The sequence below is a fragment of the Stegodyphus dumicola genome, chromosome 8, assembly GCF_044657685.1.
Source record: "Stegodyphus dumicola isolate Sdum_Otavi_A_Nest chromosome 8, ASM4465768v1".
Lineage (NCBI taxonomy): Eukaryota > Metazoa > Arthropoda > Arachnida > Araneae > Eresidae > Stegodyphus > Stegodyphus dumicola.
The window spans coordinates 111,782,477-111,810,276 of record NC_140775.1 but is presented as its reverse complement, the minus strand read 5'-3'; the positions used below and the strand labels follow the sequence as shown (position 1 = coordinate 111,810,276).

The 27,800-nt window shown below is 32.4% G+C and overlaps 1 protein-coding gene across 2 annotated transcripts in view; it reads right to left on the bottom strand.

Moving 5' to 3' along the window:
* poe (E3 ubiquitin-protein ligase-like protein poe) overlaps positions 1–27,800 on the bottom strand; it is a 281,770-nt gene that overhangs the window by 188,742 nt on the left and 65,228 nt on the right. The window contains exons 13-20 of one of the 2 annotated variants that reach the window (XM_085822285.1): positions 24,326–24,411; positions 19,245–19,327; positions 15,401–15,519; positions 12,762–12,854; positions 6,790–6,937; positions 6,490–6,613; positions 6,268–6,370; positions 1,394–1,535 (exon numbers count right to left, since the gene is read on the bottom strand). In XM_085822285.1, coding sequence (XP_085678411.1) covers positions 1,394–1,535; positions 6,268–6,370; positions 6,490–6,613; positions 6,790–6,937; positions 12,762–12,854; positions 15,401–15,519; positions 19,245–19,327; positions 24,326–24,411 — 898 coding nt within the window. The remainder of the gene's footprint in view (positions 1–1,393; positions 1,536–6,267; positions 6,371–6,489; positions 6,614–6,789; positions 6,938–12,761; positions 12,855–15,400; positions 15,520–19,244; positions 19,328–24,325; positions 24,412–27,800) is intronic. The other variant, XM_085822286.1, reaches the window with a different exon arrangement.

The window sequence follows — 27,800 nt, the reverse complement described above, 5'->3', positions numbered from 1 at the left end:
CGTTTTATCCCATTGACCATGAAAGTTGGCTACCACTGAACTAAGAAAATTGGCGAAGATCCCACCGAAGTTGTGTCAGTCATTCTTGCAGAATTCTGAAGGAACTGGCATCCCTTTATTTAATAAACAATCAGTGTTTGACTTGCTTCGTTTCTGCACTTCATACAAAGGCGTTCATCGAATTTTACTATACTGTTAGGTCCCCTGATTTCACCGCATGCTCTGTTTAGAAAGCTATGAGTGCAATAGTTAATTTCCCTAATATACTGCAGTTTTTTCAGCCATATTCAGATTATCATTTCTTGTTAATTAATATTCACTACTTTTGATAGTAAGATCCCATAACTTTGAAACTAATCTATTGTTTACTGATGTAGAAGAAAAGTCCCGAATTTTAATATTTTTTAAAATTCAAAATGAAAAGGAAAAATACACATATAATAGTTAATTTAGAATTTTGTTCATTGAAGCAAAACATGGCTTATCAAGAATTAGTCGGAGTTACGTCAAACCAAAAGTGCTTATATTCTGGGTGTGTTGCTACATCACACGCTCATAACTGTTGCTAAATTGAGCTCCTTGGTGACTGTTACATAGTCAAGGAAAAATATGTAAGTAGCCAAATAAATAACAAAACAAAGTAAAAATTCTCAATCTAATATACACCCCTCATATAAAAATTTGCATAGGCAATTCTATCCAAGTGATTTTCACTACTTTTTCATTGTTACGGATTTAAAGTTCCGTATAGAAGAGTCCTTTGCATTCATTACACATGAAAATTTCTGCCAGGTTTTAACATATCAAATTTCAGGTTTGATGTATATTTAAGAAAAAGAATCAAGGTACAAAGTGAGAAAGTCATTTTTTTATCATAATCAAGAAAACATTTACTCATGACATTTTCAGAAAATTTAAAATTTCAGGGCTAAACCCGAAATACTCAGAGGGTTAAAAGTTAATTCATAATTATATGAAAACACAGAAGTTTGATGAAATTTTGAAAAAAGAAAACTGGTTGGTTTATACTAACTATATCAGTAGCTCTGGTAACAAAACAAAACAAAAACAAAAACAAACAAACAAAAAAAAAAAAAACTAATTTAATGTAAAACCACATTTACGATTATGCAATAAATGATATAATAACTGAGTCAACTTTATAATTTAAGTAAAATTTCTGACAAGGTGAGTCTTACTAAAACAAAACAGAAAAAAATTACTGCAAGTTTGTTGCTGATTTTTTCATGATTATTAACAGAATAAAGTGATCAATTTCTGTCCTTGTTTCAAGTTTATGTAAAATCAATATAAGCAGAAAGTAAAAAGTGTACAGAGGAGAATAAGCAATGCAATGCATATAAAACCAATAAAAATCTAAAATAGAACATACCTTGACTTTCTTCTGGAGGCAAATTTTTTACATAATTTTCCTCAATATCTTTGCAAGGAAAAAATAATTTTGTCTGCTTTTTTGTATTGTCTTTCTCAGTTAAAGAAGTAATACTTTGGAAACTGAACAAATTTTTCTGAATCTGTAAGAAAATGAGGTGAAAAATATAATATCCATAAATATTACATAAAAGGAAAGAAAAAGGAAGAAAGGTAAAATTATCATTCATTTAAGACATTTCACTGGAAATCTAAGCCATCCTTTGATACATTTATCTCTTGCACTAACATACAACAGCTCCCCCCCAAAGTCAAAAATTATCAGAATAGTACACAAATAGATAAAAGATTATGAATAATTCCGCATTAAAGTAAAATTTGTATTATTTGAAAATAATAAATATTTTCTGTGAAATTAAACTAGAAAGCTTTAGGTAGTCAATTTGCTCCATGGAAGGGAGGGGAATTTAAAATGTTTTAACAGCACTTACATTTGGCTGTTGTTGAACCATGAAAGCTGGCGGAAGATCCTGCCAAAATTATGTCAATCATTCTTGTGGAATTCTGAAGGAACTGATTCCTCTTTATTTAATAAACAATCAATATTTGACCTGCTTTGCAAAAAGGCATCTGTCAATTTCTACTGCTTCGTAGGCCATCCGATTTTACCAAAACCTCTATTTAGAATGCTACAAGTTCAAACTTCTAGCAGGTAATTGTCCCAGTCTATTACTATTTTGTTGGCCATATTCAGCTGACCATATCATGTTCATTAATACACACTTAAAAAAAAAATTTGTAGAGCCCATACCACTGAAATTTTAATTTTTTTTCTCAAATGCAAGGAAAAAATATAGGAATAGAAGTTAATTTATAACCACCTTGTTATAAAAAGCACAGTTTATAAAAATTCAATAAGGTTTCGGAGACTTAAACCTTGAGACGATTCCAGATTACATCAGAAGATCTAATGAAAAATTCTTCAACAAAGCTGTGCAATGTGACTTTGTTAATTACTCCCAAGTCTTTAATTATGAAATTCTCTTTGAAGATAGAAGCATCAGACCACTTACAGCTCACACCTTCATGGGAGGAGATGACAATTTTTTCACTTAGCTCCTGAATCGGTAGCTGTTTATACTTCCAATGCATCTGATTTTGATTGAAGTTCTTCTGTAGCTTGAATATTATTCTTGGTGAATTATAAAACTAATGCTGTGAGATTTTTTGCATTAACTAGTGTTGTAAATAGGTTGCTTAGGTTGTTGTCCAGTTGCTGTAGTGTATTGCGTTGAATAGTTGTATTAAAATTGTGTTGTATAGTTGTATTGTATTGTGTTGTATTTAGCACTATTGATTGAGGTTGTTTAGTTGTATTTGAATTTGTCATTGGAACTATTGCTGTAGTGTATCTTCTCATATTGTTATGATTGATTTGCATTGTCTTGGGTCCTCCTTGAAGGCTATGATCGCTCGTCACAAATTTGCGAACTTGTTCGATTGGATTGTCTTGCTCCTTTTGGTATTTCTCTTCTTCCCCTTTTCTCCGTTTTCTCATCTGAGATTTTCTCCATGTCAGGATTTCTTTATATCAAGTGCCCTAGGGCTTTAATTTTGGAACCGGCAACACTGCTCTTCGCAATAGCTTGGTCAATTATAGTCTAAGTAAATAAACTCAAATTAGCTATAGCAACGAATATGGACAGATGACATGAACTTGGAGAAGCGGAAAGAGTGACGATCACTGGAGCCCACAGATTTGGGCATTCGACCTGCGAGATTTCCAACAAATTTCAGATACCCCAATCGACAGTGAGCGATGTTATCATGAAGTGGAAATGGGAGGGGGTTATGACATGATGATTCAGAACAATTAAACCAAAAATATTAACAGATCGTGACTGCCTAAGCTTGAAACACGTGATGAAGACAAATAGGAAGGCATCGCTACAGATAGTGGAAGAGGAGTTTTGATCGGCTTCCAGTAGTGTTGTAAATGTATGTACTGTCCGTCGGGAGATCATTGCACTTGGTTTCCATGCTTAAGGAGATTTCCTTCTCCTTAAGCATGTTTTTTGACAATTAGAAATTTGTCTCAACATGCAAAACAATGTTCTCATTAGTTTCTGCATGTTGTATCTCCTAACTGCCAACCTCTCCACAATGTACTACCTATGAGCATTTACTTGATCTGGTAAAAGTTAAACAGTTCGACCCCCCCCCCCCGGACATACGTGAAACAAATTATCACTATGTCTGAAAGTAATTAAAAATCACATAATAAATTTCAATAAAGGTTTAAATAAGCTTCTTATTCAAAAAGAACTTGGAACATATAAGCCTGTTCTTATGCTAACAAAATCAATTACAGTTTGTGGTGAAAATAACAAGTCAAATTCAAATTAAAAATATGGACTAGTGGTTAAAGACTATACAATTTAATTTCAATTTAATCTGATTCAGTAACTCTATTGTCATAATAAACTCAAATGTCAGCAGCAGTAATGGAAAGACTAATAATTACAAATTATCAGAGCTGACAGAACTAATGCAGGGAGCAAGTGGAGGTCAGAAACACACTCGTCTTACACTAAAATTGGACAGTTTAAAAACTGTCCGATTTGCATTCTGGTGAGGAAATAGAAATGGGAAATTATAATAAAGGCTGAAACTGTAAATAACTGGTTAATTTACATAATAATATCTATACATATCTTTGAAGAATAATTTTCTTTTTCTTTACACATTTAGCTTCTTTTTTCAACATGTTTCCTTTTCACTTAAAATTTTTGGGATTTAATTAAAGACTTCTGTTATTCTAAAAGACTAAATGAATTTAGAATCTATGGAAAAAGCTAATTTTATTTCTTCAGTAATATGAATGTACAGAAAAAGCGGCTAATTTTATTTCTATAGTAATATCATTCAGAAGAAATATGAAATACATATGGTAAAGTCTGGTCACAGAGCTGGTGTGGCATAATTTTTAGAATTTAGGGACATACTGAACAACAAATTCTAGAAATGGCAAAACTTTTAGAATTTAGAGCAGGCACTGGAAGCAGAATTTAGAAAGGCACCAAGCAGTAGAATTTCCACAGAGACTGCATCAGGTAGCAAAATGCCTAGTGCCAGATCTCTGTGTATGATGCATTAAGACATATTAGATGAATCTTTTGAATTGTCAGTTTTCAATTTCTTTATTAATAAAAAATTTCCTTTCTTTAATGCCTGTCCACATGATAAGATTAGAAGTACTTTTGATATTTTCCATGCTTGTGTCTAGTGAAAAGTAGAGAAAATAATGGGAAGTTAAAAATGTTAATAAAGCGATTCTAGAATCAGAAGTAAAACATTCAACTATTATGTTTTCATTGTTCTTCCAGATGTTCTCGAATATGTAAGAAACAGCGTGTTACTACCATGGTGACATTTTTCATTTTATCACATTTTTCTGGAAGCTTTTAGAATCGTGGGTCTATAAATTTGCCTTAAAATCTTTCTAAACTTTACAAGTTTCAATGTCTAAAATCCTAAAGAAAAATTACTCCTACCAATTCTGTAACAGTAAAAACCCAGAAATGTTTAAAAAAGGAAAAAAAAAAAAAAAATAGAAGGAAAAAAGTGTGAAATTGATTTTATAGAGAAAACTGATGCATTTCTGAGAATTCTGATCATTCTGAGAAATGGGAAAAATTCTTACCATGAAAAAATTAAAAACACATTTTTAATTAATTACACAGCTATTTTTCTCTTGCTAAAAACTGTTTTGTAAACTGTGCTTTATAGCATTATTCCTTGCTTATTTTTCAGATTCAAAGACTTGTATAAAATGTGGCAAAAATGGAACTTTATAATATGACAGTGAAAAATAAAAATGCTTTATTTTAATGTTATTTCTTAAATATAATCCCAATATATTACCATTATTTTGATGAAATTTATCAATGTTGAATGTTCTAAAAAAATCGTCAAAAAATTCACAGATCTCGGAATTAAAAATTTTCTACAGAAACCGATCTTAAAATCGCCAAAATGTTGATAATCACCAAATTTAGAACCGTTTAATAAAAGAATTCACATCCCCAAAAGCGGAAAGTTGTTTGGGAGCTCTTCATTACAAAAAATGAAATAGTTTTGAAATGCTTATGTTTCACTTCTTGCTCAGAAACTCGAGTATCCCACCATTATTTATATTAAAAATAGGAACAAATTAGAACTCATGAAACCATTCAAAAAATAGCCATATTTGTCAGTGAATCGCCAAAAATATTCCTGCAAAATGCTAATTCACACTCAAAATAGCAGTCGTAAAAACAGAGACAGAAATTTCAGATGATTAAAATTAAGGACCTTCTGCCGATTTTGGCCAAAATTAAGGACTTTTAAGGACCAAAAATTGATTCTAAAAAACTTAGCGACATTTAAGGACTCTTCAGGATCGTACGAACCCTGATCACAAGTTGGTGGAAAGTCATCTTCAGAGGGTTGCGGATGTAATTGTGCCAAAAAGTGGCCCCACACGATACTGATGGACTGCTGAAACCGAATTAACATACTAGTTAGGGGTGTCCAGTGACGAATAGCCAGATAGTGATATTGTCAGATAGATATATAAGTACTGTTTTAACAAATGCTAAATAAATCCAAGTCCTTGTTTGATTGAAACTTGGAAAAGAGGAGTTTTGATATGCTTGAGTAATGCAACAAACTAAAAATTAAATGGATTAAAATTAATACTTTAAAATTTACTTTTACTCTGTGTATTTTAATTTCACCAATTAACTAGACATGATACAACACCAGACAGAATTATTACAAGTTTAAAATTAAAAATTTATAATCAATGTTTACTCAATAAAATGCTATTGTTACCTGCTCAATTAACGATGAAGGAGCATCATATAAATTTCTCATCATATATTCAAATATCAGCAACATTCTTCCCATATATAAGATCTGAAGATCTCTTAAAGGACTAAAAAGAATTCAAAATTAAAACAGAAAATATAAATGTATTCAAAATTAAAACAGGAAATTAAACATACTTGATGACAATATTGACAATTACAGAACCAACAACAAAAACTAACATACCTCATTACTGTTGAAGAAATTTCCATGATAGTCTGAGCCATCATTAATAATACACTTTTTTTCTGCATCAAGTGTAAATTATGAAACAGAAATAAAAGCAGCTGGGCATGTTCCACATTAATATCTAGTTAATAAATAAATATATTGAAAAGTGAAAAATAAAAATAAAAATAAAATCAGATAACTTTTAAAAACAAAATGCATTAAATTAGAATAAACCTCTGATAATTACAACTCCCTTTTTATAAAAAAATGCTAATGCTGTAATTTTAAAAAGACAAATAAATTATTTTTTTTTACCTTCCCCTTCTTCAACAGATGTGTACGCTGATGGAGTCAATATTGCTCTTTTCAGAGTATTCAATAATCTTTGCCAAATCAAAACACATGATGCTTCACTTTCACTTCTAAGCTCATCTTTTTCCCTTTGCTGTCGTAACAGCAAAGTCTAAAAATAATAATTTAAATTAGGTATGCATGTTAATTTCAAAGCTTGACTATTTTAGCACAAAAATGAAAGCATTTTTACTTACTTAAGAAAGTATTTATTTATGTGAGTATTTAATATTTACAGTGAAGGAAAAAATATTAGGATGGCTAATGCAAATGTGACTCCTTTAAAAACTGATTTTTTATCCGAAGTGCAAGATATGCATCAGACTTAATATGATACAAAAAGGATAAATCTTACAGACTAATAATATTTTGTCTTAATAAGAACTATTATTTTATCATTTTAATTCATTCACAGTTTGAGACGGTTAAAATTTCAAATTCACATTAGCTGCAATATGTACTACATGGTTTGACTCTTTCCGAATGAGCGTCCCATATATGCATCATTGGAGATTGAATTTAGGGGACGTGCAATGTGTATATGCATTTTAAGCTGGAACACTTTTTTTTGAAGAGCACTAGATGGCACCCTATATCCATTACCCTTCTGAAATGAACAATTTTAGGTTCCTGACCTTCAGTTTGTATACATTCTGCCTGTGTTTTAGTTATCAGCTGTTGCAAGGGTGGTGGGAAAGCGCAATGTAAACAGAGCTGGGCTCTTTAAAATGCCATCTGATAATATAAACATTTGCATTTCTGATTTATATTCAATTCCTCCTTTTTATTCTCCTTCCCCTTTACTACAGTCAAAAGTCGTTAATCCTGACTCGCCGAGACTTCGGCGATTCCGGATTATAGATCATCAGTTTAAATCTGGTAAGATGGCATGCAGAAATTATAAAATTAAAAATATGAAAGCATAATTTATGAAATAAAGAACAATTATGATCTAAAGGGTATCAAAATTTACACACACACACAAAAAAAAAAGCTTAATATTTATTTGTTTACTTTATTAAACATTTCTTTCAATGTAAGTTGTTTAAGTTGCTTTGTTTTATGTGATAATACTTTCTCTTTAATTCTACAAACAGACATAATTTCTTGTTCAGTTACAAAGTTTCGCTGTTCAAGTCCTATAAATTCCTGTGTTGAGACTAATTTGTCAATCGGAATTTTTTCGTTTTCAATAACCTCTGTGTCACTTTCTTCACTATCGGAAGCGAATTATAATGATGAGGAATTTGATTTAAATCATATCAAAGACGGAGTACATCGAGATGAAATACTACATTTAAAGAATTATAAGCCAAATAAAATAAAAACATCTGCCCTGAAGATAAGGATTGTGTTGACAAATCAACTTCCAATTCATTTCGCGCAGCGTCAATCATCAACAAAATCCATTTTTATCCGGCTCCCCCCCCCCGGCCGCAGAGCAGCGTGAAATTGATAAACAGATTTCAGAATGGTTAGAGAAACAAAGGATATGCCTTTATCCATTTTTTGCAGCAATTCCACTTTTTGTTTGATGGACATCGAAACATACTTTCGCTTTGTAGATACTTTGGAAGTTGCAACATCGGAAATTCTATCGAATAACATAATCGAAAGTAATTAAGACACAATAACATGCGGAATAGATACTAATTCAGAAGTCAAACAACAAAAATCAGCGTTATATTTTCAAAATTTTCTCAGGACTAGTTTCGATGGTTTTACCGAAACTACAGCTGCGCATATGCGTGTCTTACGCGCCTGCATAAATGCCTATGTGCATACATCAACGCAACGCATGCACAGAAAGTTTGTAGCTTTGAGGTCCGGATTATAGATCATTCCGGATTATGGGTGTCCGAATTAACGACTTTTGACTGTATATATGGTCTTTTAGGGTTAAAATCTGGGGTTCTGCTACATTTTGTGTTGCCTTCCAATATATTGCGGGTCCTTCCCTTTTTATTTTGGAAAGTCTTACTCCAGTCTATTATGATGCAAAGGCGCTTCCTATTAGAGGAAGAACACACTCGTATGGTAATTGAACTAATTACTGACACAGATTAGAATGATGATACATTTTCTAAAGAGTTAGAAAGTGATACTTTTGGTGATTCTGATACGGAAATTTTAACAAAGACAGAGCTCAGTGAGTGTCTTTCTTCAAATTCCCATTAAAGTGCGACTCAAGATACTTTATCTTGGATTACCATTCTTGAAGAATTGCATCAGCCAGATTTTCAGATGTAAAAACTGAGAATATAAAAGTATTTTTTGCAATGATAATACCGATGGGCATTATCGAGAAGCTTAATTTGAAAATGTATTTCACTATAAATGAAATACTCGCTACTCCATTTTTCAGTAGAGTTATGCCTAGAGATATGTTCTTTAATATTTTTAAATTTTTACATTTCACCTCAGACAAGAGCACTAAAAAGTTGGGAAAACTAGTACTAATGGTAGAACATCTAAACAATAAATTTAAAAGAAACTACATATCCGAGGAAAATATTTGCATTGATGCATCCTTTTTGCTTGGAAAGGACATCCAAAAGATCGTGTTACAAGATAAAAATATGTAAATTATGGGAATCAGTTACTGATTATGTTAGAATATGTTAATTGACAGTGGGAAGGACACAGAAATGTGAAGCAGCGACTGCTCTTACGGAAAAATAGTGAAAACATTGATGAGCAACTTATGTAAGAAAGGGCATAATTTATATATGGATCACTTCTTTAGTTCCACATCACCAGTGGAATATTTGCATGCTGTAAAAATAAATGTTTGTGGAATAGTATTAAAAACATGAAAACGAATGCCTAAAAACCTTTCCCGAAACTAAAAAAGCAACTGGAAGTAATGCAGCAAAACAATATGAACATCATTGCCTTTAAAGAAAGAAAGATGTTTTTATGCTATCGAGCATACATGCACCAGAAATGGCAAAATCTGGCAGAGAAGATAGAATTATTGGAGAAGACATTTTAAAACCTAAATGTATTATAGACTATAACAAAAACATGGGTGGACAAACACTCATGTTTTTGTTATAGTCTCCTTTGTTAACAAAAACATAGGAGATGCAGTTATGGTATAGATGGTGTAGACATAGGAGATGCAGTTATGAGTTTTGTTTTCGAAAACCAGTTAAACAAAGAATTTCTTTTTGGGTTTTCGGATATTTGGGTAGATGGAGCAAAAATGAACTCCAACATCCTTTTGGGGAAAAAAAAAAAAAAAAAAAAGGCATTAAATTTTTTCCCCAATTTAAATTAAAACTGATTAAACAAATTTTTGAGAACTATGGAAATTATTGAGAAGAAAAGCAGTCTGCTGACAGATCTGTACCAACATCCATCCGATTATCTGGTATTTTCCTACTCTCTGTATAAAAACAAAAAGGGTGAAAAACCCAAAAGAAGGTCCATAGTGTCACAAACCATGCTAAAACAGATAAAAAAATCAACAGTCATTAATCAACATTATGCTTGTGGAACATGCAATGTAGGACTTTGCGTTTCTCTGTGCTTCATTTTAAAATTTGTTACTTCTTACTGTAAATAATTTTTATTGTGTTGTTTTATTAATTTTAAACTTAATGAATTTGGTCAATTAAAACTATGGAATAATTTGAATAGTGCTTCCAAAAATTATTTTACAAGATAAATAATTTTAAAAATATATTTTCATGTAAAATAATGCTAATTTTAACATATATAAGAGCTTAAGTAATAATCTAAAATGGTACCAAACCCGCAGGACGTAAACAAAGGTTCGCCTACACAAAAGGGTTAAGCTTCAATTCAGCAAAACTAAACTTAAACATGAAAAAAAAAAACAGGTTGAGATCAAAATGAAATCTTTTGCTTGATCAAATACTTTTTCAGCTATTTGAGGAATATGAGATTTTAAACTAATATCTAACATTTGTTTAAAATATTTATCCAACAGCAAATCTGACTGATTACCTTCCAGAAAAGTAAGGTATAAAGGATCACTCATAGATTCAATCGGTAATAATTTCATCATAATCATCAATGATTCACAAACAGAAGTTTTCCAGGTGATTGAGTGTTTTGAATAATGATGTTTGATGGCTGCTCACTTGGATATATATGGTCATCTGATTGACTCATGTTAAGTTTCCATATGCAATGAGAAACAAGTTTAACTGACCGAAAACATCTTGAGTGAATATGAATATTTCAAATACTGAGTATAAACTGATTTTAAATGCATTCACTTAACAGATCACACTAATCAAGATCATAAGGAAACTACTTAAAAAATTTTACATTTCTTTAAATCATTTATTAAATCGGGTCAAATGAGTGACTTTGAAATATCTAGATACAGGAAAGGAGATTTTCGATATTAATATCTTGATTTAGCCATTGCAACACTAGTTCTGCCAAGCAATCTCTAACTTAATAATCTGAAACACCACCACATCTTGCATTGATCAAGTCATATATTCCCTCCTTCTTTAACCGTTTGAGTATGGCGAAGCACTATCGCACTTCACTTGTCGTATGCCAAAAATACCGCGCAGCGCGATAGCGCTTCTCTTGTTTTCTATCGAGAATGCGAAGACGCTGCTGTTGGTTAGTATACTTTACGCAATTATTGAGAGCAGTTGTTTTATAGGAATTGGAAATTGTTTTCATTCTTACCTGGTGTTATACTGATAATTACGAAATAACCCTTGTCAAGTTCTGATTCATTTGAAAGTGACTATGTTATGAGAAGTGATAATGAAGAGTATAGTAATGACCTTGAAAGATATAGTGGCAGTGACATCATTAGTTCTAAGAGATTATGAGTTATTAGTGATAGCAGTGATGATGAAGTAACTCCAAGTACCTCCGATGACGATATTATCGATGAGTTTTTACCCGTGGATACAATTTTTTCGAACGAATCGAGTACTTTTTCTGAAGTACCTGGACCAAAGCATGCCCTTCCTCCTGATGCGAAACCAATTGAATATTTCAATAATTCTTTTTCAATTTTCAATATTTTTTTTTCCAAGTATATTCACCAACAGAAGCGTCTTCGCATTCTCGATACAAAACAAGAGAAGCGCTATCGCGCTGCGCTGTATTTTTGGCATACGATAGCGCGATAGCGCTTCGCCGGATTCAAACGGTTAAAAAAATAATTTCATGTACATTTTTTCAGATGATATTTTGTATGCACGATTATCTCATTCTTTCTTCATCTGACTTTCATATTGCTAAGGTACTCTAATCAAACATAACAGAAGGAGAGAATTGCTCGATGGAAATGACTAAGTGAATTTCTTTTCAAATTCAGTATTAAATTTAACAACTTGATAAACTAAAATAAAACTTCAGTAAAAAATGGATTTTTTTATTCACTTGTAAAAAATCTGGAGCATGAATATATAACGACAGAAAGATAGTTATTTTTATGCCAAAAAACCTATCTAGAATTTTGTATGGCAATGTAATAAAAAAAAATTCATTAAAATTTATTCACTGCTTCAAAATGATAATAAAATAGCATATTTTTTTTACAACAGCGATAAAAACTGGGGGGGGGGCAAAGCATAATTAAGAATGAAGTACTAGGGATTATTCAGAAGTAATGTTGTATATTGGCACTATATCTATCATTTTTTCAGTATATTACTAACCTGTACATTTTGCATATTCTATGAAATTCCCATTACACTCAAAGCAAATTAATAAAAAGTTTTAAAAAAGGGGGTAGAACAGATATTCTTCAGATGAAATATAAGAAATATAAGATCCATAAAATTTTTTAAACTGTTTTAAAAGCAAAAAAGCCTAAGGTAAAAAAAATCAAAGAATAAGAAAAATATTCAGTTCAAATCTTTAAAAATTGATATAAAAAGTCAGTTAAAAAATGATATACAAAGTTAATTAAAAGTATCATTTATTACCTGTGCCAGGACGGATAACGTTCGGGAGAAGACTTGCAATGGCCAGTTTTCTTGGTTCCAAGGGCTGACACCCAACTGAGCCAAAAGCACATTCTAGATAAATTAATAAACAGATTTACTGTAATACAGGCATGTGCTAGTCATACATGGTTTAAAAATCTTTTTCAGGTAACATATTGTGACAATTATGTTAATTTCCTATCACTACAAGTTAAGTTTTCATATTTTTCTTACTCTTTTTATCTTTTATTACAATAATGCCCTTAATTCAGAAGTTTTATGTAAATCTTAATGAACAATAATAAGAACTGCAGTTTTTTAATTGCAATTTATGAATAAGCTCTGTAAGATTAGTTTATGCTTCAGGAAATTCATGCTGTTTTAAGGCCAGTTTACATTTCTCTGAGTGACATACAGCGAGCTTCTTACTTCGACAATGTAAATGCCAGTGATTCCTCTTCTGCTTTGAACCAGTTGAAAATCTTCTATCCACGCAGTAACTTTGAGCAGTGCTCGCAGAGACATTGTACCCAATTTTTTCCATCATGCTGAAAATGCCGAGATGGAACAACAGTCAAACTGTGGCATTTTTTATTACATATTACTTATGAAGTGTTATGGAATACTTTCACTACCTGAATATTATAGCCATTGTTTACTAATACCTAAATATAATGTAGATGTAACTACTGATCAGAATGAATTTAGGTTTTTGATATTGTAGAAAAAACATAGAAGAAAATTAAGCTAAAGTATCGGATTCAAAATATTTATTTTAAATATATTTTTTTCTGAATTTGCTTTAATCAAAAAACAAATTATATGTTATTCAACAACCCCCAAAAATACAGTTTTCACTTTTAAAAACGTGAAAGAGCAAACATTTGACTGTTGATATAAATTTCAAAAAACCAGTTTCACTCAAGGCCAATCATACCTATAAAATAACCTAAAATTTTGCTTATAGACTTCCTTTTTATTTGAACAACAAATTAGATTTTATTTACAAACGATCAATCGGAAGTATTAAGTTAAAATTCGCCAACAGAATGCATATAAGGTTATTATTAACATGTTAAAATTTGAGGGTGTTGGAGAGCTCAAACAAAAAATTAATAATTTTTGCTCAACCTCATACAGAGAAAATGGCCTCACACACTTCTAGAAAAAATGTGTTGTTTGCGCATTTTGGTACTCGAAATAAATATTGCAGAGAACTGTAGGAGTCACCCGTCGGCAGAAAACGAAGTACTACCTGCAGTTTTAATTTTGGTGGTAGAGCATCTTGAAATAAAGGTTTCCCCCCCCCCTTAATAAGTGGAGTGGCTATTTCCAATAAAGTTTCAAACTATCCTTCAGCCATTTTGATGAATTTTTCAAACTTTGGATAGCCTCGCCCCGAAGTTCATTTAAAAGTTGATTTAATGTTCCTAATTCATCATGGCGAGCTACCCAGTAATGTACACATTTCCTTTTCTTTTTTTCCCCCTGAGAACAGAAATTGATTAGTCGGAAACTGTTCGCAAACTTCAAGCACACAACTGCCACATCGGTATCTATTTTGCAAACAAACGAATGCGACTTGTCAGTCCGCTCTGATTGGTGTAAACAGCCTATCAGATTACAGGTCTGTTCACTCAGTTCAAAACGCTGTAGCAAGGGGCTCGCTACAAGTCACTCGGAGAAATGTAAACTTACCTTTAGAGAAATTACTCCTATATTGATCCTAATTTAACAAACTTCTACAAAGAAAAAAAAAAAAAAAAAAAGCGGAACTTCGAATCTGTGTACAGGGAGCTAGAATACATCTGGTGACTTACTTATTAATTAGTTGGAACTAGGCTGTTAAGAGTTTTAGGTCATATGTTAAAATCTGTCACAGTTGGTCTGTTGTTTTTTTAAAAAATATTTTAAGTCATACAAGATGTGCTTCAAATAAACTATTTATTCCTTATTTAGCTGTTAATATCTTACTCACAGCAATAACTGAAATTGACATTTGCACAGCTGGAAGCAGACCGTTAGGTTGAAATCAAGTTGGTAGATATAACATTTTAGAGCTTTATATATATACATATATATAAAATCAGAAATAACTGAAATGCAGAATTTTTAATAAATCAAACAAGAAGTATTTTCTAGTTGATTTACAAGAGTTATCTTTTGTCATAATTACACGTTAAAAATAAGAAAAATTCAGGACACCATGCATTCAAGTGGATAGCAATCTCCCCTACAACAGAGCAACTGATCTGCCCATCCTGATGATGATGAATGCATCCAGTAAGATATTGCATACCTTTATAAACCACAAATAGTTCAAAATCGATTGAGAACATTCATGAGAATTAGACAAGATATGCTATTTTGTTCAATAAATTGTTCATGAAAAGAACCCACTGAAATTCAACATAACAATCATGGTGCAGCTGAAAATGTTCAGCTTGCAACACTGCCAATTTCAAATAACTTTTAGACTCATGAAGATTAGTGGTGCTAATTAAGATGGTCTCTCAGTACTAATACAGTAGTGTCCTAATTCATTTCATATTGAAGTGCAATATATAACAAAAATTTAACATTTATGCAATAAATATTAAGTGCACAATAACTAAAAATCAAAAATTACTTAAACTCACCTGTAAATTATCAGACAGCATGCCAGTTGCCAATATATTATGAATAAATTTTGCAAGGGACTGGGAAAATTCATCATACAATTGGCCTAAAACAGGTCCAAAGTAAACACATATAGAACCTACATAAAATAAAATTAAGTATCTGAAACCATCAGAAATTAGATATTAGCATTCGAGAGCAAATAATGAGTTATAATGCAAACTACTATAATATTAGTCATGATTCTATGAAATATGAAAAAACTAATACAGTCAAAAGTCTTTAATCCGGACGTTCATAATCCAGACCTCAAAGCTACAAACTTTCTGCGCATGCGTTTACGCATCCGCGCTTTAATGTACGAGGGCCATCCAGGAAGTAGATTACGTTTCCGTCTGTGTCCGCTAGGGGCGGGGCTAGCGCGGCCATCTTGGGGTCAGAGCGTTGCGCAGCTCAGTCTGCATCTAGCCGTGCTAGTGAGAGGTTCGTGCTGTGCTCCGTTCAGATACTGCGACGGTTTGAAATGTCTGCGTTAATTGAAAATCCCGCGAGCTGCGCTCAGTAATAAGGTTTCTGACTGCAAAAAACTGTAAACCGATAGAAATCTATCGGCAGCTTCGTGAAGTGTATGGGGACAACATTATCACTGAAGGTGGAGTGCGTCAGTGGGTCATAAGATTTCAAAATGGCCGAACCGATGTTCACGACGAAGATCGAAGTGGGAGACCCAGCATAGTGACCGCCAAACTTCTCGAAAAAGTCGATGCTAAAGTCCGTGAAAATCGAAATTTCACAATAACGGAACTTTCTTTGAGTTTTCCACAAATTTCGCGAAGTTTGTTGCACGAAATCATCAGCGAAAAGCTTGGTTACCACAAGTTTTGTGCAAGATGGATTCCAAAAATCTTGACAGAGGACCACAAAAATCAGCGAATGGCTGCAGCGTTGAACTTTTTGGACGCTTACCATAAGGATGGTGACTCTTTACTCGATCGCATCGTTACTGGTGACGAAACATGGGTGAAACATGTGAACTGTGAAACGAAATTGCAATCAATGCAGTGGGGGCACACAAGTTCTCCCCAAAAACCCAAGAAATGCATGCAAACAATGTCAGCAAGGAAGATGATGGCGACTGTTTTTTGGGACAGAAAAGGTGTAATTTTGGTGGACTTCCTGGAAAGAGGCACTACAATAAACTCTCAAAGGTATTGCCAAACTCTCCAAAAACTCAGAAGAGCAATTCAAAACAAGCGCAGAGGAATGTTGAGCTCTAAGATCTTGTTGATTCACGACAACGCCCGGCCCCACACGGCAAATGTCACTCGTAAAGTTCTTGAATCTTTTAAGTGGGAGTTGTTTCCTCATCCGCCGTACAGTCCCGACCTGGCACCGAGCGACTTCCACCTATTCCCAGCAATGAAGAAGTGGCTGGCTATGCAGTGTTTTGATGACGACGCACAGCTGCAAGAAGAGGTAACGAAGTGGTTGAAGGCGAAGGCGGCCGAATTGTTCGACGAAGGAATTTCCAAGCTCGTACATCGCTACGATAAATGCCTTAATTTGTATGGTGACTATGTAGAAAAGTAGTATTTGAGTGTGGCTTTCATCTGTATATAATAAAATTTGTTTCCTATACTTTGTTTATTTTTTTATTCCAAAACGTAATCTACTTTCTGGATAGCCCTCGTATAATGGACTGTATAAGCTAAGCTAAAATTATCTATGTCAGTTAATGTTGCAGATTGCGTTGTTCCTTAATCTTTGAATTGGATCCGGCTTATTATTTTTTGCAGACTGTTAGAGCAATTTTATAAAAGTAAGCTTGAACTTTCGATTATATGAAAAAGAATTTCCGATTCTGGAGCTGCCAAAAGATCTACAAAGTGAAAACATGTTTCGATGTCCATCAAACAAAAAGTGGAATTGCTACAAAAAATGGATAAAGGCATATCCTTTGTTTCTCTAACCATTCCGAAATCTGTTTATCAATTTCACGCTGCTTTGCAGGAGGGGGGGGGGGCGTCGCGCAATGAACTGGAAGTTGATTCGTCAGCACTATCCTTACCCTCGGGGCAGATTTTTTTATTTTAGTGCTTTTTAAGCTTTTATTTATTTTTTTTTTTTTTTTTTTTTGCAAATTTTAATACCCTTTAGATCATAATTGCTTTTTACTTCATAAATTACGAATTTTATACACTTTGTTCATATTTTTAATTTTATAATTTCTGCATGCCATCTTACCAGATTTAAATTAATGATCTATAATCCGGAAAAACCAATAATCAGGAATCGCCGAAGTCTTAACGAGTCCGGATTAAAAACGTTTCACTGTATTAAATTAAAATCTTTCCTTCAAATTTCAACAGAAAAAGTAAGCATAAAAATTGTCACAACTTAAGGGGGTAACATAATAATAATTTGTGTGATACAATACCTGGTGGAATATGAACTCAGAAACAAAATATGTACAAACAACATGGTACATGAAAAACCATTTTCATCCCAGATATTTACAAGAAGTAATGTTTGACATTTGCCAGAATTCTTGAAGATCAGAAAAGCTTTGTTTACGAGAAAAGCTTTGTTACTGACCCTCCTGAAGACCTCGTTGCTAAAATTAATATCACTACTATAAAAAAATGCGCGACTCCAGTTTTTTTTTTTTTTTAAACATATACTACAATCACTCCATTGTCACATTGTCACTGTGATGCATGTATTGCAGTTAGTGGTCATTCATTCACATAATTCTTGTAAATATCAAAATTTTTTTCTTATAAATATCTGTGATTAAAACAACTTTTCATTTTTAAAATTCTTTGTACTTACTGAGTATCTGCAATCACATTTCACCATGCACTACCTCATTATTTATATATTTATTTATTTTGGGATATTTTCTATTAGTCCTTAAAATTGTGAGCAGTTCCTGTTACAGTCTATACATAAATTCTGCAAATGTAATTAGCATTGGATTAAATATTCATTTGAGAATCCTGTTAGACAACCAGCTTGCAACATTATTTTTTATTCAACATCAAAAAAAGTTTCTTATAGTTCACTAAAATATATATTTTCTGTTTGGTACACTATATGGCAATATTTTTAGCATACTTTTCAAGTGAAAATAGTCAAGATCTAAAACCAAATTGTCAACTGCTACTGCCAGAACAGGGACTCAATCTGTATGAAGTGTGAACTGTCAATGCATGGTGAGGTATCAGACACAGTTATGAGTGTGGTATATCTGAATATCCTACAACTTTACATTTTTCTAGACTGCGAATGCAGATAGCCTCACTTCATAACAGAATGGCACTTTGGAACATTATCCAACAATATGAAATATGCCCAATAAACGAGTCCCAGGAAAATAGAAGGCAGAGGAGTTCATATTACGAGGTAACATTGAAATCCCTACTTTATTCCAATGGATTTTTTCCCCTTTGAAGTGCTCCATACGAAGGGGGGGGGGAGGGAACTAGGCCTTTTTATATATCTGAATTACAGAATAAGTTAAAGAATAATTAAGGTTGTCTGAGATGGAGTGACACTGCATTCAATATATGCACATTATTAGCATTTCTGATTCAAAATGGTATAAAATAAATCCTAGTGAAGATGACCAAGTTTTTCTTATGCACCCTGCAATATAAAAAACAAACTCAATGACACACACAGGTCATACAGGCCTATGGTATTAGCTAAGTTGTTCTCACAAACAATCAATAAATAAAGGTACATTTTATTTTGAATTATTAATACATTTAATTTGTATGCGACACTAATGATGCTGATCATGTAAGGTGGCAAAAATGCTACAAAAGCCAAATCAAAGAATATATAAAGAAAATTCCTTACCACTATCAGTTCTCGAAGTTTCTCTATCTAAATCTTTAATAATTCCAGCTAAAACAATCATCTGAGATTCTCCAAGATTGTATCTAAAATATATAGATTATACATATATACACATACATATACATATTCTCTGCATAAACTTCATAGGGTTTATACTGTGCACAGAGAAAATAACCATCAAAATAAAAAATCTGACACATGCAAAGGTTGTACATGGATATTTATTGTTTTACTGTTACTACTCTGCAATATCTCTGTAGTAAAACTTGTAACTAACTGTACACAAAATTAAGTGAACACATAAAACTTTAAATCTTATTCAAACAGATTATTACCTTAACCAAAATAAAACACTGATAAAAGTTAAGTGCTCAAATATTTACTTTTAGTACAAATGAAAAGTCACTTTAAAATTTAGAAGAAAGATAATGAAATATGCTGGACCAATTTGCTACTAGCCAAAATAGATATTTTCATTGAAATCTTAAAAATGAAATATTTTTTTATTATATTACTTTCTTTACTTCATATGAGGAAGTTAAAAAAAATATTGAGCAGGTTTAAAATTAATGGCATTAAAAACACCTTTTATTAATCTCATTAAAATTGAAAATATATTACCATTTAATGATATTGAGAAATTTATTTTAATTTAAATCTAATATACATCTTTATAAACTAAGAAACACATGTATAAAATAAAGATTTAAATTCTTGCTTTTAAATCGATCAATTAGCAACAGCCATAGCAACAGTTTACCAGGTATGTGACGTTAGAAATTAATTTTATTACCGTATTTGACGGCATATAAAACGCACTTTTTTTCCCTAAATTTGGTCTCAAAAAAGTTACCTGCATCTTATACGTGAAGGACACAGGTTAACTTTCAATACTTAATGCTATTTTTAGCCCGGATAAAGGTCTAGACACACATAACTTTTTCTACATCTGCCATAAATATTTTGCGCATGCGTGAAATATCTGTCGCCAAAAAGCGCCAAAGCTTGAAGCTGATGTCGAAGATCGAACAGGTTTGACGGTCACATTACGTCTATGGAGCCTTTTCTTGTTTACATAGACTTTCTTTGACTCAGCCGACACATGTGTCGGTATCAGTGCTACTTTGTATAAACGTGTCAGTATCGGTGATTAAAACTATTTTTTTTTTCTTTTTTTAAATACTCTGGAAAATATGACTACAGGAACAGAGCAGCAGCAAGGCATTTTGGTCCACAACCTACCGAAAAAATTATACGTACTTGGCGACTGCAGGAAGATCAACTGAACACTGCTAAAAAACAAAAACATAACCTTCTATGCTTAGCTCCATCTTGGCCTGAACTTGAAAATGCCGCAAAAATGTGGGTGATAGATAAGAGGAAATCTGGGATAAGTGTTTCAACCAAAATGATAATCAATGAGGGCAAATTATTTGCGGAAAAAAATGGGAATCAGAACTTTTCAGGGTATGAGGGCTGGTGTTACAGGTTCATGAAAAACAAGGCTTATCAATGCGCACAAAAACAACTACTGCACAGAAAATGCAATGATAGGCAATGTTTTCCTTGAAACTGTGTTTTTTTGTCATTTCTGCTTTATTTTGTATTATGCTTGATTACTTGCAGTTCATTCACTTATTCATTATTGAAATTTACATATCATGTTCAAAATAGCTTGCCGTTTCTTAATTTTCCTTAATAAAAATATGTTTGGTAACTGCATTCAATGATTGTTTATTTGGCTTTTACGAAACGTGAGAACTAAAAAAAACCACATTTTAAGTTATTGTGGTACCGCGTTGTCGCACATACTATTGAAAATTTTTTCCTTGTGTCTGGCCTTCTAAATAAGGGTGCGTCTTATATGCCAGTGCGTCATATGCTGTCAAATACAGAAATTGCAATAATGATGGCACATGCATTAAAATTTGCTGCATTTGTGAAACAGTGCAGTAAACTGAAAAGCCCATTAAATTAGTCACTGATTACAACACAAGCAATTGTCCTAATCAACTAGGCTTGATAGTTACTGGAACAATATGATGTAATAAATTATAAAGATGTATATTTATTTCTTTTAAATCTCTTAGTTTCTTATGCAACTGTCAAATATTAAAATTTGAAGAAACATTAAAGATCTCATGCCTGCAAAATGGGAACAGAAAGTTGAGAAATGGCAATCATGAGGTATGAAAGATCCTGCATTTCTCACATTGCACCAGTGTGAAATTCACCTAATTAATTTAATTACCCATGTATGAGTAATTAAATTACCATTTAATTACCCATAAATGGTTATTACTGCCTCTCACACCAGAAGTGATCCCAAAAGACTGAAACACCTAAAAACCACCCTTATAATTATTTAACATATAATGACCACATAGCGCAAAACAGACGTGACAGCATCCTTACGGTCCCTGATGAGGCCACCCCCACCTACTTGTAAACAGAGCTGGATTTAGACTTGATAAGATATAGGGCCCTTTATAAGTCTGTTATACTATATTTTAACTTTCTGGGGGCCCCCACTGCAGCTTATACATAAATCCTGCACTGCTCCCAACATACGAATGTAGCGAGTGACCAGCTTGAGAACATTCCTTATAACAACACTTGCCAAATCTCATGCAGGTAATCATAATCTAAAAAATGTCCAGAATTTTTTTAAAGCCTTCATTAAGAATGTTTCTCAAAACAAAACTAATGTAAAGGACACTGAAGACTGTCAAAACCATAGATCTTTGATAATTTAAAGACTGTTAAGAAGCAAAAATAAGAATTTACATGCATTATTGAAATAAAAGACACCACTAATCATTAAGGCCACTTATCATTGACAATACTTTGGCAGACAGTGTTATGGCACATTTCCAGTGTTCATACAGTGCAATACTTGCATAGGCAAATTCAATTTTAATTAATATGAGGACTGTGCTTAATGTGTGAATGCATCATTTTTAACACTTGGCATAAAACTGCAAAACATAATTTTTAAATCACCTCATTGAACAATATTTACCCTGCTTCTGTAGCAGCTGTTTAGTATACTGATTTGATTACAGTTAACTTCTACTTGTTAAGATGATAAAAATCAATATTGTTGGTTCAGTATTTTTTCCACATTTATTGCATAAAAATATATTAAGCAATGTTTCTACATTTCCCCCTTTATTTATTTTACATCATTTTTGCCTTACTGTATGTTACAGCTTTATATCAATAAACAATCAATCTTAGAATTACTTTTTTTTTTTTGTAATCAATGGTATTTTGATTATGCTAATCAGTTGCCGCTGAATATTAGACAGTCGACTCCCAATTGACCCCTTGATAATCACTGATCACACTGGGAACCATGTGCATATCTACTATTTGAGACAAGGAAGTAAGGATGAAGATTTTTTTACTTTTATTTCTTTATTTATTTATGGTATATGTGCTATGCATTAAAAACTTATGAAATCATCACACACTGGTTATCATAAATTAAGGAAAAACCACAAAAATAGCGATAACTAACTAAAAAATAAGCCAAACCGTGTAAAATTTGAATATGTTGCCAAGCAAGAGTAGCTGAGTAAAACTGCGATATGCAAATTAGTGGCACTGCTTTCGGAATATGTCATCTGCGAGGAGCATAAAAGGTCCATGTTTGAGAACAAGCCAACATATTCCACTGTGACAGTGACATCAGAAATCTGAGATAGACAATTCGTAACAATGATCTCCAGGCATCATTTGCCTGCAGAACTATGATAGAAAGCCATTGGGAGACTAGAGGCAGGACAAAGTCAAACAGAAATGGCCAGATGGCTAAATGTGAATCCTTCTGTGGCTCATAGACTTTGGAGGCAATTTCAAACCACAGATTTGGCATCCAGGAGGTTCAGCCAAGGACGGCCAACTGCTACGACGAGCGCCGATAACCGATATTTGACATTATGTGCACGCAGGAATAGAACCGATACTCCGACTCTTCTTCGATACCTTGCTGCAGCCACTGGAAGGTTCGTGTCAACATCAACTGTGCATAGAAGGCTTCACGAAGGTGGTCTGTATGCGAGGCGACCAGCCATTTGTGTGGTGCTCACGTCACGCCATACGAGAGACCGTTTTCAGTGGGCACGACATGTCCACTGGACGCCTGAACAATGGAAGGCGGTTCTCTTTACAGATGAGTCCAGGTTTAGTCTAGAAAGTGATAGTACACTTTATTTGATATGGAGAGAACCTAGAACCCGTTATCATCTGTCAAACATCAGTGAAAGAGATACATTCGAAAGGGGCAGTGTCTGTGTTTGCAGTGGCGTCTCTTGGGTGGACACACAGACCTCCATGTCTTTCCAAGGGGAACTGTGAATACTCAGATATATAGAGATGACATTCTTGAAGTTTATGTGCGCCCATATACCGGGGCAATAATGATGCTTTCCTGTTACAGGACGGCATTATAGATGATTATCTTCAACAGGAAACAATCATGCGCATGGAGTGGCCAGCTCGATCACCGGACTTGAATCCTATTGAGCACGTTTAGGATGCTTTAGGGAGATGTCTAGCTGCTTTCAATCCGCCCACTCAGACCCTTGTTGCGCTTGAAACTGCTTTGCAAGAGCAATGGCTCTCGCTTCCTATGAACTAATAGACCGCATAGTTGAAAGCATCACACATCGCTGTATGTGCTGTATTGCTTCTAGATGCGATCATATTCCATATTGAAGGTACTTTATCTATAGCAAACTGACACCTTCAATTTGTTCATTTTATACATATGCTAATTGCTATACTAACATATTTGTCTGTTAATTTTTATGTTATTTGATACCTTACTATGTGTTGTATATTGTGGGTAAGTTTCATTCAATTCTACATGTAACTTTTTCAGTAATCGTGATTTTTCCTTAATTCATGATAACCAGTGCATTATCAAATTGACTATAGCCAAAGATAAATACACAACCATTCTGGGATTTTATTCATTCATTAAATATGCACATTCAAATTAAAATGTGACTTTAATATAAAAATACAGCACAAATTAATGAATGCATTTTTCAAATGCTATTGCTTTTGCTTACCTCAAAAATGTTTTGATGCATTGGCTATCAAAGTTCACTAAGAAGTTATTCATGAATGTAAATATCTTTGATGCTAAGTTGATATACTGTAAAAGAGAAATATTAGCTCATAACAATAACATATAATAAAATGCAGCAACAACATTCTTTAAAATCTCAAAATAAGCATAACTTTATAATTCATTAACGCATATAAACATTTTAAGTCTCCAGAAAATGCAAATATTCCAGTGGTCATTCATTTTATTTAGAACACAAATAAATACACAGTTTGATTCGTGATAAATTTGCCCATATATATTATAAAAGATGCTGAAAATATCCATTACCACTTGCTGCTAATTATTTGCAAAAGCTCTGGAAAAGTGTCATTACCAGGAGTAACAAATACAAATGGAATACTCCTATCCATTTTCAATACAGTATCAAAGCTTGATCCAAAGAAGTCTTCTAAGGCAGTGTTTCTGAACTGCCAATCTGTGGACAAGTGCCGGTCAGCAAACACTATTCGCTGGTCCTTCCAAATTCAGAAGTATTATAACAATAATATACCTAATGTTGTTTACAAACAAAAATATTAAAATCTGGCAAGTGTGCATTTTACCATGTATACTGCACTAAGCATTAGCTCTTGCTTTCTCAGCATGTCTGTTTGTTTGTCTGCTAAATTTATTAGTATTGGAGGATCTATCTTGATGCCATGAAATTGCATTTGAGAGTAATGAGTACTCATATTAAACAATACATACTAGTTTTCAGTGGAGAAATGCTTATAATTTTTTGAAGTCCATTGAATAATGGCAGTTATATTATTAGTGTAGTATACAGAATGAACTTCTTTAAATAATTTTATTAACAAGAAAATAGAAATAAAGCAAATGACAATGAAGTTTTTTAACCAAGTTCAATTCTTATTATGAATTCTGATTATTTCAGCTGCTGCCACTTAAGCAAAGGAAAAGCAACATGAAGAGGTTGAAAAGTGGTGCTTCAGTATGGTAGATCAGGGATTCTCAGCCAGCAGTCCAGCGAACCTCACTGGTCCGCTGTGATAATTTTTTTGTAATTTCCTGCGATTTTTCTGAGATTTATTTACGTATACATGGCAATTATACCTATATATAATAATTACAATATTTATTTATCTTTACAATTAAATATTATTGTAAGCAAATGATAATAAGAATATTACAATTAATTTATGCAATAATCCTTGAATACCATGTAAAGTTATTTTTTTTGGGGGGGGGGACCACCGGTTCGCGAAATGTTTTTGTAATTTTACAGGTCCAAGGGGACAAAAAAAGTTGAGAAGCACTGTTCCGAGGCACCCACAAGAATAAGAGTAGCTGATTTTTAGATGACATCCGCATGGTCATACGTTCTTCCCTTGAGAAACTTTCAGCCATGCTTTCATACGAAATGTGCATATAACAATATGTTTGTTGAAAGTACACATTCTACATCTCATCAAGAAATTTACTAAAACTTTTAAAGATAGCTGGAAGTGTTCAAAATGTTATGGGAGAAAATAAACAGGTACTGAATAATTTCATTCCTTTCTCAGAACTACACATATTTCTAATTTGCATATTTTCACCTTGATGTGATATTTATATTTTCCAGAATCGTGCGATGAATCATCTTGTAAATATCGATGCTACAGCACATTTTCAATAAATTCTGTTTTAATATAAATACTGCAGGTGGAGTGGAATCTAAGTTGTATAGGCTATATATATATTAAATAAATAAATAAAAACAAAAACAAGAATAAAAACTTTCATTCTTTAAAGTTCAGATTATAATCAAAAGTCACTTTAAAATTAAAAATACTTTTCCCTTCAATAATCCTATTCTTGTTAACTGATAAAATTAAAACTTAACTGTTAAATAAAATTAAAAATCAACTCAAGAAGAAATTCAGCTTAAAAAGTCCAACATTTGCTTCTGCATTTCCTTTTCTGAATATAAAATGATAAAGATAGGAAAGTACTACAATATTAAAAAGAGTATTATCATTTGATTAAAATTTTAAAAATAACAATAATAAAGAAGAAAAAAAAAGAAATATAAAGTAAAAATTGCAACCCATATGCTATCATAAAATTCCAACACTACTATCAGAATTTGTCTTTTGATGCAGAAGATAGTGTACACAAGATGTAAATTTGGACTTGTGTTATAAATCTATTTTATTCATTGCATTAACGTATAAAATAATGTATTTACTCAAAAATTAAATGCTTCTGACACTTGAGGATAAATTTTAAGAAATAAAAACGTAGCTAAGTATTGTGCAAATGTGCACTGAGTAAATGTAGCCATCAATATGGTGGATACAGGATCAAATCACTCAGACTGATATGGCTATTATAATAAGCTGACGTTACCCAGTTTGCGTATAGTAAATACATGTGTAGTTTATTTATCAATTAAACAGTTCAGTTATTCTATATACAGAATATAGATTACCATTCTATAGAACGGTAAATAAATTCCTACTCCTCGTTCTGAAATTTCATTTATCAAAATACCTCTTTATAAGACCCAATCAATTTTTTTCAAAGGTCTTATTTTGAAGCAAATACAATAATTCTTGCTCTAAAATTCTAGTAAGTAGTATAAAATTAATTTATATCATTCACTGCTACATCCATGAGTAATACAAAATAATAATAATTCCTCTATTATAATGAATGATAACTTCCTCGAATCTTTCATTTGTAATGGATAAAATTTTATCCATTGTATGGAAAGAATAACACTTCTCTGAGGTGTCAAAAGGAAAGACTATGAATAATTTAAATGAAAGATGAAGGACGTAAAAAATTATCAATTTACTGTGTATAGAACACAGTATCACTTTTAAAGAACCTTTTATATTCATGAATTCAATATTATGTAAAAATAAAGGAAAACTAAACAGGGACACTTACTTTGAAGTACATTATTTATTTTACAAATAAACATACAACAGTTTTAAGAATAACAATAAATATTGCAGCTGATTTTGACATGGATCATTTATTTCATATTGAAGTTAAAATATGCCAGACATAATGAAGTTAAATATGCCTGACAGCAATGATTCCATAACATATTTCAGCATTTTTCTTAAATATTTCTCAAATAAAGTCTGCTTTTTTACAAAAACTCATCTCTTTTTCAATGTATTCTGCAGTCATCTTGGCATCAAAAGTGCCTTCTAAGCATACCAATCAAACTCAGTCATGTTCAATTAATGACACATTTAAATGAATACCTATTATCCTGTGATACAACAAAATATGTAAGATCTTTGGCCACATTCAATTACACTAAACCAAATCTGGCTAAAGTGAGGAATACTCTTGCAAAGGATTTTCTTACATAGAAATTTGAATTACTATTACTGATTCAGAAGTCAAACAACAAAAATCAGTGTCATATTTTCACAGGACTAGTTTCGATGGTTTTACCGAACCACCATCCT